The 19267-nt window shown below is 45.0% G+C and overlaps 1 protein-coding gene across 1 annotated transcript in view; it reads left to right on the top strand.

Moving 5' to 3' along the window:
- shroom3 (shroom family member 3) overlaps positions 1-19267 on the top strand; it is a 78868-nt gene that overhangs the window by 18438 nt on the left and 41163 nt on the right. The window contains exons 3-5 of the mRNA XM_083793345.1: positions 12815-12982; positions 13980-14034; positions 16315-16932. Of these exons, the coding sequence (XP_083649471.1) occupies positions 12815-12982; positions 13980-14034; positions 16315-16932 (841 nt within the window). The remainder of the gene's footprint in view (positions 1-12814; positions 12983-13979; positions 14035-16314; positions 16933-19267) is intronic.

Here is a 19267-nt window from a genome sequence, read left to right as displayed (position 1 = left end):
ATGCTTGTGTTCAAAATACTCATATTTTATTCATGTGTGTGTACTTTGCGTCGTGCGTGTGTGTGTGTTTTCTCCCAAAGGGATAAAGTATCGTTTCACCTCTCAAAGGTTAGGCCGTGCAGGGCAGCTGTGTTATTGTGTTATTAGCCTGAAAGCATTCATTATAAATGTTAGGCGTTCCACAACGACCATGTGACTAAAGGATGATGATTATTTCATGATGAACTTGACTCAAGGCCCCAGTGAGGCTCTCCAACGTTGAGGCGCTCGGCCCTAGTGGCAAGAGGAGGGACTGCAGGCGGACCCGTGGATTCATGACGAGGACCAGTGCAGCTGGGCTTTAACATTGAGCGCTCGGGTGCACTTCCGCATTTGCCAACCGAAATTTGGTTGCGGAAGTAGACGGTCCTTCCGGGTGCTTCAAAACGCCACTGAGCAACTTCCACTGATATGAATAGCGGGGGGTTCGCGCCGGTTCAGTCTCTATCCTTCTTTATATACTCTATGACTTGACTGCACCAGTGCAAGCATTGTTCCTCTGATGGATCACAATGTTGCACATTAAGATAATCATTCTGGGACCCCCCACCCCCTGCTTGTCTCTGTAATGGGGAGGTAGCACACTGCGTAAATCACACGCCATGCACGACTCCAGTAAAAATACCATTTTCTTTTCCTACATAGAAAAATACATTTTTCCACCTTTTTTGAGCGGTGCATGGCAACGCTCCTATGACTGGCCCCATGTGTCCCTGTGTCTGTATGTGTCTATGTACAGGTACTGTATGAGTACGAGGCCAATGTCTCTATGTATGAGTACGGCCAGAGTGAGTACAACAGCACAGAGTGAGTACAGTACAGTACAGTACAGTACAGTACAGTACAGTACAGTACAGTACAGTACAGTACAGTACAGTACAGTACAGTACAGTACAGTACAGTACAGTACAGTACAGTAAACATAGTACAGTAAAGTAGTACAGAGTACAGTGCATTACAGAGCACCGTACAGTATGGTACAGAGTACAGTACAGTACAATAACTATTAAGGAGTATAGTGAAAATAGCCAAGCTTGTAGATGTTTACAGGAGAGGTCAAAGCATGGCAGGCTGCTGCTCAACAGGTTAGGCCACTGTGCGTGTTCAGCAGCTCCTCCTTTGTTCTGCGTTATTTGCATCTGCTTTGTTTGCAGAGGCTGAGTCCCTTCAGACACAATGCAAAAGAAGTAATAGAATGAAAAAAACAGTGGTGTTCTGGCTGAGCGACAAACAAAAGCATGGGTCGGACGATGTGCTCCCCGAAGTTCATCATGGAGGGAAGAGAAGGCTGGGCGGTGGCGGCGGCAGCCGCTCAACCTCATGCAGAGCTACTGTTTCCTCAGAATAGGAACTTGGCAGGTGATAAGTTAAGGGGGGGGGGGTAGAGGGAGGAGAGAAGCAAGTGGGGAAGAGAGAGAGAGAGAGGGAGAGGGGTGGAGTTAAAGAGAGAGTAAAGAGTAGTCAAAGTAAAACTCGAGGAGAAGGAAATAAATCATCTTCTATGGCAAGGTCACCGTCAAGGTCAAAGTATCTTTGTTGTTGCATCTGTTTCAGTATAGAAGGGGAGTGTTCAGTATGTTCAGGAGAGGAAGGGAAGAAAATTGCCGATATGCAAGCTTATACAGCTAGGGGAGGGGGGGGGGGGGGGCATTTTCAGATGGGTGGTCCGCGGCCAAAAACATATGAATTTGGGGGTCCTTGACATGAAAACGTTTGGGAACTACTGATTAAGAAGGCATTGTAGAATCGGCCTCAGGACCTTAATGGGTCAGCTGAGGGTATTATCTCTGAAACACGGCTGCATGTTTTTATTACATTTTTTACATTTTGTTTTACAGTAGATTGGGAGGTTGTGGGTTCAATCCCCAGCTGAGCTCATTTCTGTTTAGGATCACGGGCTGAAAAGTTTGGGAACCACTGCTCTAATATGATCATAACCTCTGTGAACCACTGTTCTAATAGACAATGTAGGAGAGACAGACAGTAGGAGGACAATGTAGGAGAGACAGACAGTAGGAGGACAATGTAGGAGAGACAGACAGTAGGAAGACAATGTAGGAGAGACAGACAGTAGGAAGACAATGTAGGAGAGACAGACAGTAGGAAGACAATGTAGGAGAGACAGACAGTAGGAGGACAATGTAGGAGAGACAGACAGTAGGAAGACAATGTAGGAGAGACAGACAGTAGGAAGACAATGTAGGAGAGACAGACAGTAGGAAGACAATGTAGGAGAGACAGACAGTAGGAAGACAATGTAGGAGAGACAGACAGTAGGAGGACAATGTAGGAGAGACAGACAGTAGGAGGACAATGTAGGAGAGACAGACAGTAGGAGGACAATGTAGGAGAGACAGACAGTAGGAAGACAATGTAGGAGAGACAGACAGTAGGAGGACAATGTAGGAGAGACAGACAGTAGGAGGACAATGTAGGAGAGACAGAGAGTAGGAAGATAATGTAGGAGAGACAGACAGTAGGAGGACAATGTAGGAGACACAGACAGTAGGAGGACAATGTAGGAGAGACAGACAGTAGGAGGACAATGTAGGAGAGACAGACAGTAGGAAGATAATGTAGGAGAGACAGACAGTAGGAAGACAATGTAGGAGAGACAGACAGTAGGAAGACAATGTAGGAGAGACAGACAGTAGGAGGACAATGTAGGAGAGACAGACAGTATGAAGACAATGTAGGAGAGACAGACAGTAGGAGGACAATGTAGGAGAGACAGACAGTAGGAAGACAATGTAGGAGAGACAGACAGTAGGAGGACAATGTAGGAGAGACAGACAGTAGGAAGACAATGTAGGAGAGACAGACAGTAGGAGGACAATGTAGGAGAGACAGACAGTAGGAGGACAATGTAGGAGAGACAGACAGTAGGAGGACAATGTAGGAGAGACAGACAGTAGGAAGACAATGTAGGAGAGACAGACAGTAGGAAGACAATGTAGGAGAGACAGACAGTAGGAAGATAATGTAGGAGAGACAGACAGTAGGAAGACAATGTAGGAGAGACAGACAGTAGGAAGACAATGTAGGAGAGACAGACAGTAGGAGGACAATGTAGGAGAGACAGACAGTAGGAAGACAATGTAGGAGAGACAGACAGTAGGAAGACAATGTAGGAGAGACAGACAGTAGGAGGACAATGTAGGAGAGACAGACAGTAGGAAGACAATGTAGGAGAGACAGACAGTAGGAAGACAATGTAGGAGAGACAGACAGTAGGAGGACAATGTAGGAGAGACAGACAGGAGGACAATGTAGGAGAGACAGACAGTAGGAAGACAATGTAGGAGAGACAGACAGTAGGAAGACAATGTAGGAGAGACAGACAGTAGGAGGACAATGTAGGAGAGACAGACAGTAGGAAGACAATGTAGGAGAGACAGACAGTAGGAGGACAATGTAGGAGAGACAGACAGTAGGAAGACAATGTAGGAGAGACAGACAGTAGGAGGACAATGTAGGAGAGACAGACAGTAGGAGGACAATGTAGGAGAGACAGACAGTAGGAAGACAATGTAGGAGAGACAGACAGTAGGAGGACAATGTAGGAGAGACAGACAGTAGGAAGACAATGTAGGAGAGACAGACAGTAGGAGGACAATGTAGGAGAGACAGACAGTAGGAAGACAATGTAGGAGAGACAGACAGTAGGAGGACAATGTAGGAGAGACAGACAGTAGGAGGACAATGTAGGAGAGACAGACAGTAGGAGGACAATGTAGGAGAGACAGACAGTAGGAAGACAATGTAGGAGAGACAGACAGTAGGAGGACAATGTAGGAGAGACAGACAGTAGGAGGACAATGTAGGAGAGACAGACAGTAGGAGGACAATGTAGGAGAGACAGACAGTAGGAAGATAATGTAGGAGAGACAGACAGTAGGAGGACAATGTAGGAGACACAGACAGTAGGAGGACAATGTAGGAGAGACAGACAGTAGGAGGACAATGTAGGAGAGACAGACAGTAGGAAGATAATGTAGGAGAGACAGACAGTAGGAAGACAATGTAGGAGAGACAGACAGTAGGAAGACAATGTAGGAGAGACAGACAGTAGGAGGACAATGTAGGAGAGACAGACAGTATGAAGACAATGTAGGAGAGACAGACAGTAGGAGGACAATGTAGGAGAGACAGACAGTAGGAAGACAATGTAGGAGAGACAGACAGTAGGAGGACAATGTAGGAGAGACAGACAGTAGGAAGACAATGTAGGAGAGACAGACAGTAGGAGGACAATGTAGGAGAGACAGACAGTAGGAGGACAATGTAGGAGAGACAGACAGTAGGAGGACAATGTAGGAGAGACAGACAGTAGGAAGACAATGTAGGAGAGACAGACAGTAGGAAGACAATGTAGGAGAGACAGACAGTAGGAAGATAATGTAGGAGAGACAGACAGTAGGAAGACAATGTAGGAGAGACAGACAGTAGGAAGACAATGTAGGAGAGACAGACAGTAGGAGGACAATGTAGGAGAGACAGACAGTAGGAAGACAATGTAGGAGAGACAGACAGTAGGAAGACAATGTAGGAGAGACAGACAGTAGGAGGACAATGTAGGAGAGACAGACAGTAGGAAGACAATGTAGGAGAGACAGACAGTAGGAAGACAATGTAGGAGAGACAGACAGTAGGAGGACAATGTAGGAGAGACAGACAGGAGGACAATGTAGGAGAGACAGACAGTAGGAAGACAATGTAGGAGAGACAGACAGTAGGAAGACAATGTAGGAGAGACAGACAGTAGGAGGACAATGTAGGAGAGACAGACAGTAGGAAGACAATGTAGGAGAGACAGACAGTAGGAGGACAATGTAGGAGAGACAGACAGTAGGAAGACAATGTAGGAGAGACAGACAGTAGGAGGACAATGTAGGAGAGACAGACAGTAGGAGGACAATGTAGGAGAGACAGACAGTAGGAGGACAATGTAGGAGAGACAGACAGTAGGAAGATAATGTAGGAGAGACAGACAGTAGGAAGATAATGTAGGAGAGACAGACAGTAGGAAGATAATGTAGGAGAGACAGACAGTAGGAGGACAATGTAGTCTTACGTCTTATGTTTTGTTCTTATGGGGATGAGTGTCTTATGGTGTTCCTATTTTGGCATTATATTACAGATAGAAAAGAATAATTACTATTCTCAAATGTTCTGAAATATTAAATATAATATTAAAAGCAGCATGTTGCAACAGTTGCATCACAATGCATTGTGAGCAAGTAAAACGTAGATGGTCTATTTTCTGGATTTTTAAATGGGGCTTAAGAGGTGCTCATCCCTGCATTCCTTGTCATTCTTGGCAAACAGGAAAGTATGTTACATTCTTCTCTACATACTGTAGCATTTCTCCGTGATACACTATCATTCTGGGACTATATTGTCTCAGTCAGTACAGTACTATGACTCCCACTATTGCCCCCTTCTTACCACACTGCAAAAACACTGAGTGCCCCTTTAACTCGGGCCCGTAAAGGATGCATTTCCACACTCTCTCAGAGTTAAAGGAACGCTCAGGGTTTTTGCAGTGTCGGGCGGCACAGGTCATCATGTTGGCGTTCTATGAAGTGAGCATTAATCACTGAGTGTCACTTTAGATAAGAGCACCATGTGCCTGGATGAACTGTATGTAAACCAGCGACCGGCATGGCAACAGGTTAGTTTGATTCATGAACGTGTGTGACAGTGTGGAATGCAGACTATTTTAATTGTGTCAGACACAGTTTATCATGTTGGCTTTTTGTCTGCTGCTTGCTCTCTCTCTCTCTCTCTCTCTCTCTCTCTCTCTCTCTCTCACACACACACACACACACACACTCTCTCTCTCATCCTCTCTCTCTCTCTCTCTCTCTCTCTCTCTCTCTCTCTCTCTCTCTCGCCCCCATCTCTGAAAACATACATTCCCTCTGTCTGTCTGTCTGTCTGTCTGTCTGTCTGTCTGTCTGTCTGTCTGTCTGTCTGTCTGTCTGTCTGTCTGTCTGTCTGTACTTATGTCATTTGTTTTTCCGTCCATGCATCCTTTTATCTACAGCTGTTTTCTCCCTCTGTAATTAGCTCCCTATGGTTTTATGCCTTATCAGTCCGTCAATCTTTCTCTCTCTCTCTCTCTCTCTCTCTCTCTCTCTCTCTCTCTCTCTCTCTCTCTCTCTCTCTCTCTCTCTCTCTCTCTCTCTCTTAAAACCGTCCGAATCTGTGGCATACCGAGAGAGCAACACATATTCAGACTGCTACCTAATCTACCTAATCTACCCTTAGACATGACAGTACTGCCTAAAGCGCATGAGCCCAATATCTCCCCTGTCCTCTTGTCTGAGAGGCAGATGTTTGCTGGCCCACGTGGAAGACCTGGTGGATTTGAACCCGGCGGTTTCCTGCGCAAGTGCTAAAATGTTTTCCATTGAGGTAGTAGAGCCTGGTCTGTTTGTTCGGGGGATGAATTGAATCTTGACCATCAGGTCAAAATTTGTGTCAGATCCATGTATCTATTGATGATATGCACATGGCTGCCATCTTGCCAGAAAGGTGCTACCTACAGTAGGTGCAACTTCCCATAGACAGCCCATTCATCCAGACAGAACAGTCCTATCTAATTGTATTAAGTAACGTCAAACTCACCAACATTGCAGCTGTACGGAAAGCTTGAACTATTGTCTTTCTATCTGCAATGTGTTTGTTTAACACAAATCCGCTGTAGACATGTTATGAGCTACAGGAGGCAGCAGGAGTTTTGCTTTACTGATAACGAGTGCTTCCAAACTCTGACACTCATCTGCAAGGAATTTCTTGACAGGAAGTAGCTCATAACATGTCTATGGTAGATGTTTATGAAACACTTTGCAGATAGTAAGACAATAATTCAAGCTTTCCGTACAGCTGCAATGTTGGTGAGTTTGACATTATTTAATACAATTAAATGGGACTTTTCTGTTTGGATGAATGGGCTGTCTATGAGAAGTTGCACCTAGGTAGCACCTTGCTGGCAAGATGGCATATCATCAATACAGTAGGTGAGACGTGACCTTTGGCACAATCTAAATGTCTCAATAGAAGAGCAGGGAGACAAAACACAATCACCCCAATTCAATTTGTTATATTGTATTAAAGGAGAATTCTGGATGAACCATTTTCATACCATAATCTGATGTTATTATACAAGTGGTACAAGTGAACAATTATAACTCCATTCAGAGCGCATTGCAGCTCCGACATACGATAAATCGAAATGAAGAAAACCGTTTATTTAAAAAACAAAGCAATACTGCCTCATCAAAGTTGTGACTTTATATATTGTCACTTCCATGAGAGGGTGAGAGGTGGTGGAGTTAGCTGTTTTAGCAGACAGTTTGAGGGCCCAATGAAGTTAAGAGGTTTTGTCTGAAGTGCATTTTAATACTTTTCATTGGTTCATTGTTTTTCTTTCTTTTTTTAGTTAGGAGCTATCCTTCCGACAGCAACGTAATAACATCAGATTGCAGTAAAAAAAAAAAAAGCGCTGGCCCGGAATTCCCCTTTAACATACACTACCATACAGATTGGACAAATTGAAAATGTACTCATTAAAACAACGTTACATAGTTAGGCTTTAAGTAAGGTCACATTACGAGTGTGGAGTCAAAACAAATCAAAAGCCACTGTCGGGCTCATGTTAGACATTCGTGACACAGGTTGACCTTTCTTAGACTCACACCACTGTAAACAGCTTGGAAACGTTGACTATTAATGACAGTGGAATGTGACAGCTGTGTTCAGCAGGGAGGGTGACACCACGCTGCATATGGAGATGAACTCGTGGACTCAGCAGTGGCAGTGCCTTTGTTTTTGTCATGACTTGGCCTCAAACTATCACTCTCTCTGTGTGTCACACGCGCGCACACATACACACTCACACTCACACTCACACTCACACTCACACTCACACTCACACACACACACACACACACCGGTTTTGGTTCGTATCAATAGACACCACTGGTTCCCAAACATGGGTCGGGACCCATTTGTGGGTCATGGACTAATTTGTATTTGTACTTGAGGAAAAATGCAATTTCTTTCCCAAAGATTTCAAAAGACATGAATGCAGTGTGTTACATATCGTTGCTGTTGGCCTGTCGGGCAGTAACCTCTTATCTCCATAGTTTTAACTTTTTGGGCTTTTTTTTGAGTGGTGCAACCACTCATATACGGAGCTTTGTGTGTCTCTGGCTGTGTCCCTGGGTCCCTGTGTCGGAGCACGAAAATAGCGCTTGGTTGGTTTTCATCACCAAGTGTCACTATTGTGCAGCCTAATACACACATACACATATTAACTGTATATGTGATAATTTGGGTGTGACAGTACAGTGACAGTACAGTACAGTAGAGGGACCTCCACACGGTAACTGTCATTTCTCAACTGTTTCGGACACGGGGCGGCTCGCCAGAACCAGCCCGGCCCCCTGGTCGCGTTCCTGGGGGTCTGGATGTTCCGGGGACCCCCCGAGGACCCCCACACGGTAACTCTGTCATTTCTCGACCATTTCGGACATGGGGTGGCTCGCCGGAACCGGGCCGGCACCCTGGACTTGTTCCTGTGGGTCTGGAAGTTCCGGGGACCCCGAGTTGCACCACTCACTTCACACTGTTGTGATTTTTGTGTGCAAATTAACGCCCCACAGCAGTACTACTTGATCATACTACAATCATGCTACAAGCCGAAACGCATTACTGCTTCATCTTTTAACTTTTAATTTCAACATAAGCTCTCTGTAGATAGAAATAGATTACAAGGCCCCAAAAAGCGTTTAATTCTGCAATTGTTGCCAAAGTGACGTGTACGGATGAAAGATCAACATTTAGATTAAATCTCTACCTCACTCTGCCACTATTTGTTCCTCCCCCCACCCCCCCCCCACACACACACACACACACACACACACACACGCATGCACACACACAGCACAGGAAATGAGACCAGAAAGACACAGAGAGACAAGAGGATGAGAGAAATAATCTGTGTGTGTGTGTGTGTGTGTGTGTGTGTGTGTGTGTGTGTGTGTGTGTGTGTGTGTGTGTGTGTGTGTGTGTGTGTGTGTGTGTGTGTGTGTGTGTGTGTGTGTGTGCGTGCGTGCTGGTGGTCTTTTGTCGTCTGTTGACACAACCTTCTGGAAGCTGTTCTAAAGAACACACTCATTACTGGAACATACCACAATGAAGCCTCCTTGACAACCACTTAGCTAACTCTGTGTGCGCGCACGCATGTGTGTGCGTGTGTGTGCGCGTGCATGTGTGTGTGTGACTGTGCGTGAGTGTGTGTGTGTGTGTGTGTATAACTGTTTTCTGCAATGAAAAAATGGATCTGTCTGTCTGTCTGCCTGCCTGCCTGCCTGCCTGTCTGTCTGTCCGTCTGTCCAGGCTATGTTCAAGCATTTTAGCATTCCATTAACCAGCTCAACAGGTTTAACTTTAAAAGCTTTTTATTGTGCGTGTGTGCGTGCGTGTGTGCATGGCGTGCGTGCCGTGCGTGTGTGCCGTGCGTGTGTGCGTGCGTGTGTGCATGGCGTGCGTGCCGTGCGTGTGTGCCGTGCGTGTGTGCGTGCGTGTGTGCATGGCGTGCGTGCCGTGCGTGTGTGCATGGCGTGTGTGCCGTGCGTGTGTGCCGTGCGTGTTTACGTGGTTGTTACTGAGTCATGTATCATTGTCATTGTCATACAGTAAATTCCAGGTCAGCCTGTGTGTGAATGGACCACTGATGCACTGCTCCTTTCAATGGATATTGAGTATGTCACTGTTCTTCCTCACTCCTTCAATGAATAGCCCACTGTGCGCGTGTGTGTGTGTGTGTGTGTGTGTGTGTGTGTGTGTGTGTGTGTGTGTGTGTGTGCGCGTGTGTGTGTGTGTGTGTGTGTGTGCGTGTGCGTGCATGCATGTGTGCGCGCGCTTACATACAGTATATGTATGTATACTCTTTATGTACATATCGTGTGTGCATAACTGACCTCGTTTCACCTGTTATTTACAGAAAGATGCCTTCAAGGCATTTGTATTGCCATATATTGTACAAAACCATGGCTGCATTCCTTCCTTCTTCTCTTTGGACACTGTTTCACCAGATGGACAAGTTCCTATGATGGTTTTCTTCGACTAAAGCCCTATAACCACATCAAAGGGTCGCCATGCAACTCCTTGCAACATGCAACTCGTTGCAACTAGGAGTTGCAGCTGGTGTGGTTTGGCCGGGGACAGCCCTGGGAGCTGAAGGTTGTTCTGTGTCTTGTTTGGTATAGTCAGTCATGCACATCTAATTAGCACATAGCATACTGTGTGTAGGCTATACAAGGGCATATGCTGTACACACACACACACACACACACACACACAGCACTGCTGACTCGCATAGTTAGTCTAAAATGTTTGTCTGATCAGCTACGGTATATGACTAAAGTTTCAAATGAAAATTGGTTTTGCTATGGTGTAGCAGCAACTGAACTTCTAATCTACACTTCAGTTACACTTGTAAGTCACTCCGGGTAAAGCTAAATGGATAAAATGAAAATGCCTTAGTTCACTGTCAATTACTCATAACGCTTGTGTTCTTTGACTTAGATCTCAATGCGGGGCGTCTTTATTACGGATCAAATGTCTGATAATGGACAATGCTTTTAAACTTGATAAACAAATAAATGCTGTGGTTAGATCAAGGTTTTATCATTTAAGGCTTTCATCACAAATCAAAGATAGAAATAGAAATAAATAAATAGAAGAAAGATAGACAGGGAAGGAGATACAGGCAAAAAGTTGTAGCAAGTAGCAATAACAATTATAATGAATGTAATATATATTGTAAGATAATATAATATGGTATAGCAATGTTGTCAGATAATATATAGTGTATAAGAATATTAAGATATAGTCTAGTGGTGTAATGATATGATAGCAGTCCATGGTCGTGCTCTGTGAGGAGGCCGGGTCCACGGTAACACTTTGGATGGGCTCCGTAAAGAGGCGCTGGTCCACGATCACACCCAGCAGTCAGTTGGGGGTTCATATTAGAGGTCCACGGTGACGGAAGACAAAAAGAAGAGCTATAGCCTATGTTTTCAGACTATGCATGTTGTTAAAATAGATCACGTAAAATAGATCATCATCTTCAACGTTTTTCAAGGCCAAATTGGATGACCTATTGGATTCATTCATTGACATTTACGACATAAACCCTCAATGCATTGTAAACGTGACCTTTGGCTCTGTACTTGGTCTCAATACATTGTAAACTTGACCTTTGGCTCTGTACTTGGTCTCAATACATTGTAAACTTGACCTTTGGCTCTGTACTTGGTCTCAATACATCGTAAACCTGACCTTTGGCTCTGTACTTGGTCTCAATACATCGTAAACTTGACCTTTGGCTCTGTACTTGGTCTCAATACATTGTAAACGTGACCTTTGGCTCTGTACTTGGTCTCAATACATTGTAAACTTGACCTTTGGCTCTGTACTTGGTCTCAATACATTGTAAACTTGACCTTTGGCTCTGTACTTGGTCTCAATGCGTTGTAAACTTGACCTTTGGCTCTGTACTTGGTCTCAATACATTGTAAACTTGACCTTTGGCTCTGTACTTGGTCTCAATACATCGTAAACCTGACCTTTGGCTCTGTACTTGGTCTCAATACATTGTAAACTTGACCTTTGGCTCTGTACTTGGTCTCAATACAGTGTAAACTTGACCTTTGGCTCTGTACTTGGTCTCAATACATTGTAAACTTGACCTTTGGCTCTGTACTTGGTCTCAGGTCTGCTCTTTTTTCTGTGCACACAAAACCGGATATAGCCGATCTACAAGCTCACAACACGTCACAGATGTATTGAATCAATTATATAACTGTACCGTATGTTGATAATAATGCCTAAACTAGACTGCATGGGTCAAACCCCAGTAAATGCCATGGTGATGACAGAGGATCTGGAGTGTGGGCTGGCTGATCTGCCCTGTGTGCATTGATTCTAATCGATGCACAACATGTGTGCAGCCGCACCCAGCTCAGAGTCCCAGCTAGCTTTGCACTGACTCAGACCACTGCAATCCCCCACACACTACTAGCAGCAATAAACATGGAAATACGTTAAAAAGAATGCTCGCTAAATTGCCACCGGCATGCAGGCACTCGGTAAAGAATCCTCAGTGTTTATGTCATCTGTTTGTAACTCTGAGAGTGTGAAAAAGAAACCAAATGGACCGAAGCATAGCATGCTGGTATATCTGCTAGTAATTATAGTCTCTGTGAATCCCAGTTGAGGCGTTCAGAGACAGACACCACCCAAAGCACCTCTGTGTTTGCAGAGGAACAATGTGAGTGATATGTTTCCCACGCCACACCTGCTGAGAGTATATACACCATTCGGTAGTGGTGGAAAAAAGTAGTCAATCTTTTTACTTATAGGTAAAAGTATCAATACGAAATGTACTTGGGTAAAAGTACAAAAGTATTGGTATCAAAATGTACTTAAAGTACCAAAGGTAGAAAGTACTCACTATGCAGTATGCAGAATGTCCCATTTCAAGTTTTCAAATGTACAAATATATTTTGAAAATAGCCGATCTACAAGCTCACAATGCGTCGCAATGCGACATTGCGCTCATTGTAAAAGTAATAACTAGTTGCGTACAAGCAACAAAGACCTAATGTGGATGAATGAATGCAATGAAACAAACAAACAAGCAATGGTCTTTCCGTGGAACTCTCTCCTAACTCTCTGGTGTCTCTCTGTCTCTTTCCAGGGAGGGTTGTGCGGGTTCATATTTTGAGGTGTCTGGGGATCTGCCCCCGTCATTCTGTGCCCCCCCTCCTCCTCCTCCTCCTCCCCCTCCTCCACATCCAACACAATCACGCCGTGACAGCAACAGGTCCAGCTCCACAGGGGGTGTCAGGCTACGCATCAAAAACAGGTAGGAAAAAAACAGGTGTATAAATGTATACTAGTTTCCCAAACTCAGGACCCATTTGTAGGTCGCAGATACATTTTTATGGTTCCCTTTATTCTTTTTGTTTCCTACATTTTGTTTTTAATTGTTATTATTACGGTACTTCCAATCATTAGAAAAGGAAGAAAAAAATCCCAAAGAAGCAAAGAGTTCCATTAATTAAAAAAACTAAATAAAATTATGTTTTTTCCAGAAGAAATCAAAGAAAAGAAAATCCCATCAATTAGAAAACAAATGTTTATGTAGAATATTTTCAATAGTTTGGATCCCTGGCAAATCTCTAATTTCTCTTCTGGGTCTGGAGCTAAAAGGTTTATGAACCATGCACTGACAACCGTCGGTGGTAGTGAGGCGTCCTGGTGGGTCTTTCACCCGAGTGTCACCTGACTGACCCTCAAACACAATCAGCTCTGAGGCGTTGATAAGAGAGGTCTCTCTCACATTGGCCCACAGTGCTCAGATCGCTGTACCGGCACACGCCCCTCTAGACCAGAAAGCACAGGCTGGGCCAGGCTAAGTATATGTTTGTAGAGAGATTATGTTGTCTAGTCGTCTTAAAAATCCATGGTTTTATGATTGCAATGCTATTTGTATACCGCTTTGCATTGGCACTCTCCCTCTCTCTCTCTCTCTCTCTCTCTCTCTCTCTCTGTCTTTCTCTCTCTCTCTCTGTCTCGCTCTCTGTCTCTCTCTTGACTTAGAGACAGAGGGGTTAGACGAGGGGCTGCAATCACTATTCACAATTATTGCCAATGACATGCCCAAAATAGGGATCCATTATTAACCAATTAATAATAATAATAATAAAAAAATCGACTATCGATTATTGCTTTTATAATTTAGTACGTCGATTAGTTCGATTGACCGTTGCTCCCCTAACGAACACACAGAGGTCAAAGGTCAGATGCGCCAGGTTATCTTTGTCTTCTGCTTCTTCTACTTCCTCTTCCTCTTCAAACAGGAAGGGGAAGGAAGTGTTCTTGGGTTCTCTCATGACCTCGTTGCCTTCCCGTGCAGTCAGCAGACATTGCAGTCGTGTTACTTCAGGTCAGTTTTGTTAGGCTTTTAATCCAGAGCTACCGTAGCAGCTGGGATGCATAAATTAAAGTTCTGCTTATGAATATAGAATACAGTAAAATGACCCGCACACCATCTACACTTACGCAATAATAGAGTTATTTTTAAAGAGAGAGAAAAAAGGTTTCTTTAAATATTATCATATATTACTATATATTCGTGCTGAAACAACTGTCTGGGAATGCCCGTATATGGACTGATGAAGAGGAATGATGGGTGAGGATGGATCAACATATGGAACAGGTCAGCTCCATATAATATATATCTCCATATTATGGAGATCTAACTGTTTGAGGTCAGATGTAGAGTTGCTGGCGAGTTTTTGTTTTGTTTTTTGATTGAAACCTTTATTTCAGGGGAATCCAATTGAGACCAGGGTCTCTGTTTCAATGGCGCCCTGTATACAAACATACAAATAGAACATTTACATACATGACATGGACACACAGTACAACAAATAGAATACACAAGCACATACACACAGAAACAAAACCTTATAACCAAATATTACAAAAAGCAGGTGCATATGCCTTCCTCTAGTGTGAGGTCAGTTAAGAGTATTTTAAAAGTAGTAAATGAAACAAGGACATTCAACTTCAATTTGTTTTGACAATTATTCCATAATGTGGAGCATACACCCTGAAGGCATATATCTCCCAATTTAGTATAGTAGTTTTTGGTACCTTCAACAAAAGCTTATCTTGTGATCTGGTACAATCAACTGATGTATTGAGATCTAGCAGTTTTGTTACTGTAAATACAGAGGTAGTTTACCAATTTTGGAGTTGCTGATGATTCAGTCTTCTCCATGGCTATCCAGGATTTGATGAGGTCAGTGTTGATCTTCATATATGGATACGGCCATATATGGAGCGTGTCACGAGGCGTGACGGACGGATGGACAGACAGACGGACTGACTGACAGGTTTTAGCGTGACTGACAAGGTTTTGCAGGTTTTCATAGTAATCTGCAACCTACTGTTGCAATTATCATTTCATTCTTAGTGTCCATCCAGGCCCACAGGTTGGACATTGGACAGGTTGGATGGATGGATGGATGGATGGATGGATGGATGGATGGATGGAGAGATGGATGGTGTTTCCTATATCTGGCCTGGGAAGTAAACCTCGTCGGGCTAAGACAGGATCTCATGTCATTGTCAATGACAGGTTTACTGCAGTCAGCTGGAGTTTGTCACAGATACTAATGTTAAGACATCCTGCATGCGTGCATGTGTGTGTGTGCATGTGCGTGCCGTGCATTCATGCGTTAGTGAGAGAGGATGTGCTACAGAGAGATGTCCTGTTGTGTGACTGTGATAAATGGTCAGTGGTGTAAAGTATAACTAAATACATTTACTCAAGTACTGTACTTAAGATCTGTAGTGAGAGCAGTGAGCAGGTAGAGGAAAACCTAGAGAGGTGGAGATAATTATGCCCTGGATGGAATGCAGAGGAATCAGAGGAACCCAAGTGGAACAGTATGAGGTTACAGGGAGTAGACGTGAAGAAAATGGAGGACTTTAAGTACTTAGGGTCAACATTTCAGAGAAATGGAGTGTGTGGACAAGAGGTGAAGAAATGGGTGCAAGCTGGTTGGAATGGGTGGAGAAAAGTGTGAGGTGTGACTGTGGGATAGGAAAGTATATCAGCACGAATGAAAGGGAAGGTGTACAAGACGGTGGAGAGACCAGCTATGTTGAATGGTTTAGAGACACTAAACTGAGGAAAAGACAGGAAGCAGAGCTGGAGGTAGCAGTGACTAAAAGGTTGAGGTTCTCTCTGGGAGTAACAAGGATGGATAGGATCAGGAACGAGTACATCAGAGGGAGGGACAGCACAGTGGCCAGACTGAGATGGTTTGGACTTTGGACACGTACAGAGGAGGGATCGTGGGTATATCGGTAGAAGGATATTAAGGTTCAGGCAGGAGGCCTAGAGGAAGTCCAAAGAGAAGATACATATGGTATATGGTTGTAGTGAAAGAGGACATGAAGTTAGTTGGTGTGAGAGAAGAGGAGGTAGAGGTCAGGATGAGATGGAAGCAAATTAATCGCTGTGTCGAAGGGAAATGCTGAAAGCCAAACTTGACAACGCACCAGAGGAGCCAGAGTGCTGGTCACACAAACACTTTGTTTATTGTTATAACGTCAATGAAATATTTGTGTGTTTTTTTTTTAATGCTAATTATTTGGCCGATCCACTCCCAATATTCCCAGGCCACAGCTTGGGACCAGCTCTGGTATAAATCATTTGATGAACTAAACAAGGCTTATTCACTTGCTTTCTGTGTCACGTTCTGCCCTCCTGTGTCTTTCTCTGTCCTCCTGGTGGCGTTCTGCCCTCCTGTGTCTTTCTGTGTCCTCCTGGTCACGTTCTGCCCTCCTGTGTCTTTCTGTGTCCTCCTGGTCGCGTTCTGCCCTCCTGGGTCTTTCTGTGTCCTCCTGGTCGCGTTCTGCCCTCCTGTGTCTTTCTGTGTCCTCCTGGTCGCGTTCTGCCCTCCTGTGTCTTTCTGTGTCCTCCTGGTCGCGTTCTGCCCTCCTGTGTCTTTCTGTGTCCTCCTGGTGGCGTTCTGCCCTCCTGTGTCTTTCTGTGTCCTCCTGGTCGCGTTCTGCCCTCCTGTGTTTTTCTTTTTCCTCCTGGTCGCGTTCTGCCCTCCTGTGTCTTTCTGTGTCCTCCTGGTGGCGTTCTGCCCTCCTGTGTCTTTCTGTGTCCTCCTGGTGGCGTTCTGCCCTCCTGTGCGGCCAGATGTCGCTGTGTACTCACAAACCACACAGCTTCCTTCCTCCAAATCCCAGCAGCCCCCTGGGCTCTTCTCTGGGCATGGGAACATTACAGTACACTATAGTTCAGTTAGAACAGTGATGGAAGAAGTATGTACAGTATGTTTGACTTAAGTAAAAGTATCAATACTGCAATGCAGATATGCTCTGTTAGAAGTAGAAGTCCTGTATTCAAAATGTACTTGAGTAAAAGTACAAAAGTATCTGCATTAAAATATAGTTGAAGTACCAAAAGTAAATGTAATCATTATGGCCATTATGTACCATTTGATTTCAAAAGTTCAAAATGTACATTTATTAAAAAGAAAACTCTTTTGAATACAGCCGATCTACAAGCTCACAATAAGTAAATGGACTTTCCAACACTGAGGAAGACACAAACATGAAGATAAAGACAGACAGGAACACCCCCTCACCCTCACATGAATGCATGCACGCACACACACACACACACACACACATACACAGGGCTTAGTTCTCAGTCCTGGGGACTGATTTCAGTTCTGAGGATCTCATAGGGGTCATTTAATGAGATCAGTGCAGATTGTTTTTTGCTTTAAGCCCTGCACACACACACACACACACACACACACCATATGACTGCCTTAACAGTATATCTGTTGTGTACTCTCTCTGCCAGTTCACTCATAAAGTAACTCTTGGCAAATTAGTGTTTTGTTCAATAACAGCATGCTGTTGTCTGATTTGTCCAAAGATAGGAAGTGGACCATCAGAGTCCCATGGGATTGGGTGGGAGTCTATGGCACTGGCAGACAGACGCTTGTGTAAACACACGTCTTCACCGACCTCCCCTCCCCTCCTCTCCTTTCCTCTCCCCTCCCCTCCTCTCCCCTCCGTCTGTTAATTGATCAGAAGGTCACCCGCCCATGTCGTGGCGAAGTGTCCCCGAGCGAGGCACTTTACCCCCTAACAGATAGTCAGATACCCCTCACCATCTGAGCAGCCTTCAGCTGGGCGAGGCTGAAACTGAATTTCCCTCTATTTGATTAACAATGGTCTGTCCTGTCCTGTCCTGTCCTGTCCTGTCCTGTCCTGTCCTGTCCTGTCCTGTCCTGTCCTGTCCTGTCCTGTCCTGTCCTGTCCCGTCCCGTCCCGTCCCGTCCCGTCCCGTCCTCCCCTCCCCTCCTTTCCTCTCCTCCGCTCCTCCCCATCTCTCCTCTCCTCCTCTCCTCTCCTCCCCTCCCCTCCCCTCCCCTCCCCTCCCCTCCCCTCCCCTCCCCTCCCCTCCCCTCCCCTCCCCTCCCCTCCTCTCCTCTCCTCTCCTCTCCTCTCTCTATCATGTTTATCATATAAACATTTGGGTGTTTGAGTAGTTAAGTCACCACATTCTTTTGACCTTCAGATCATCAACATTATTGGGTAAGTCTTCCATCGCTGGTTCTTATTTAGAACCACCCCTACACACACACACACACACACACACACACACACACACACCACGCGTGCAGGGGGGGGGGGGTGTCTTTCTCTCTCTCTCTCTCTCTCTCTCTCTCTCTCTCTCTCTCTCTCTCTCTCTCTCTACCAGACAGGCAGGGTGTGTCTCAGCACTGAGACCTTATCTGTCGCCGTGGGAAACCGTTCTGCCAGACCATAATAGTAATCTCTATGATCTGTCAGGAAACTGAAATTGGAGAGGAGGATTAGAGGAAGAAAAACCCTCAGTGATATCCTGCTGTGTGTGTGTGTGTGTGTGTGTGTGTGTGTGTGTGTGTGTGTGTGTGTGTGTGTGTGTGTGTGTGTGTGTGTGTGTGTGTGTGTGTGTGTGTGTGTGTGTGTGTGTGTGTGTGTGTGTGTGTGTGTGTGTGTGTGTGTGTGTGTGTACATAACTTGTACTTGGGGTGGCCATAGCAGAGTGGGTAGAGAGGGCGTCTGTTAAACAGAAGATCACTGGTACACCTACCGAACTGCACGTGTCTCTGTGTTGAAGTGTCCACCAACATGGCACTTAACCCTATAAATGTACGTCTGTAATCCACGTAACTCGGGAACCGTTCGCCTCACCGACTTCAAATTTGACACACGCGTTCCACACCCCCACAGGGAGTGCAGTGCCCGGTGTCGAGTATAGATCTGACCACGGTTGTCCAGAACCGCCACAAAAGGCCTCTGCATGCCCAGGCTCCATATACAGTATGGGAGCTAGCCTGTTCTGACATCTGCATAGACTCCATATTTGGGCATGCCTGACAAAGAACTCCATATGGTCATAAAAGGGACACATATCTAACTATAAATGCACCAAGTCTCTGCACGTATGTATCTGTACGTCTGTAATCCACGTAACTCGAGAACCGTTCCCCCCACCGACTTCAAATTCCACACCACCACAGGGAGTGCATTTCCAACTTGCGTCGTTCCAAGTAGGCCA

This window comes from Protomyctophum parallelum, assembly GCF_964188405.1.
Source record: "Protomyctophum parallelum genome assembly, chromosome: 21".
Lineage (NCBI taxonomy): Eukaryota > Metazoa > Chordata > Actinopteri > Myctophiformes > Myctophidae > Protomyctophum > Protomyctophum parallelum.
Note: the sequence above shows the minus strand (reverse complement) of the source record. Positions and strands in the feature narration are given on the sequence as shown.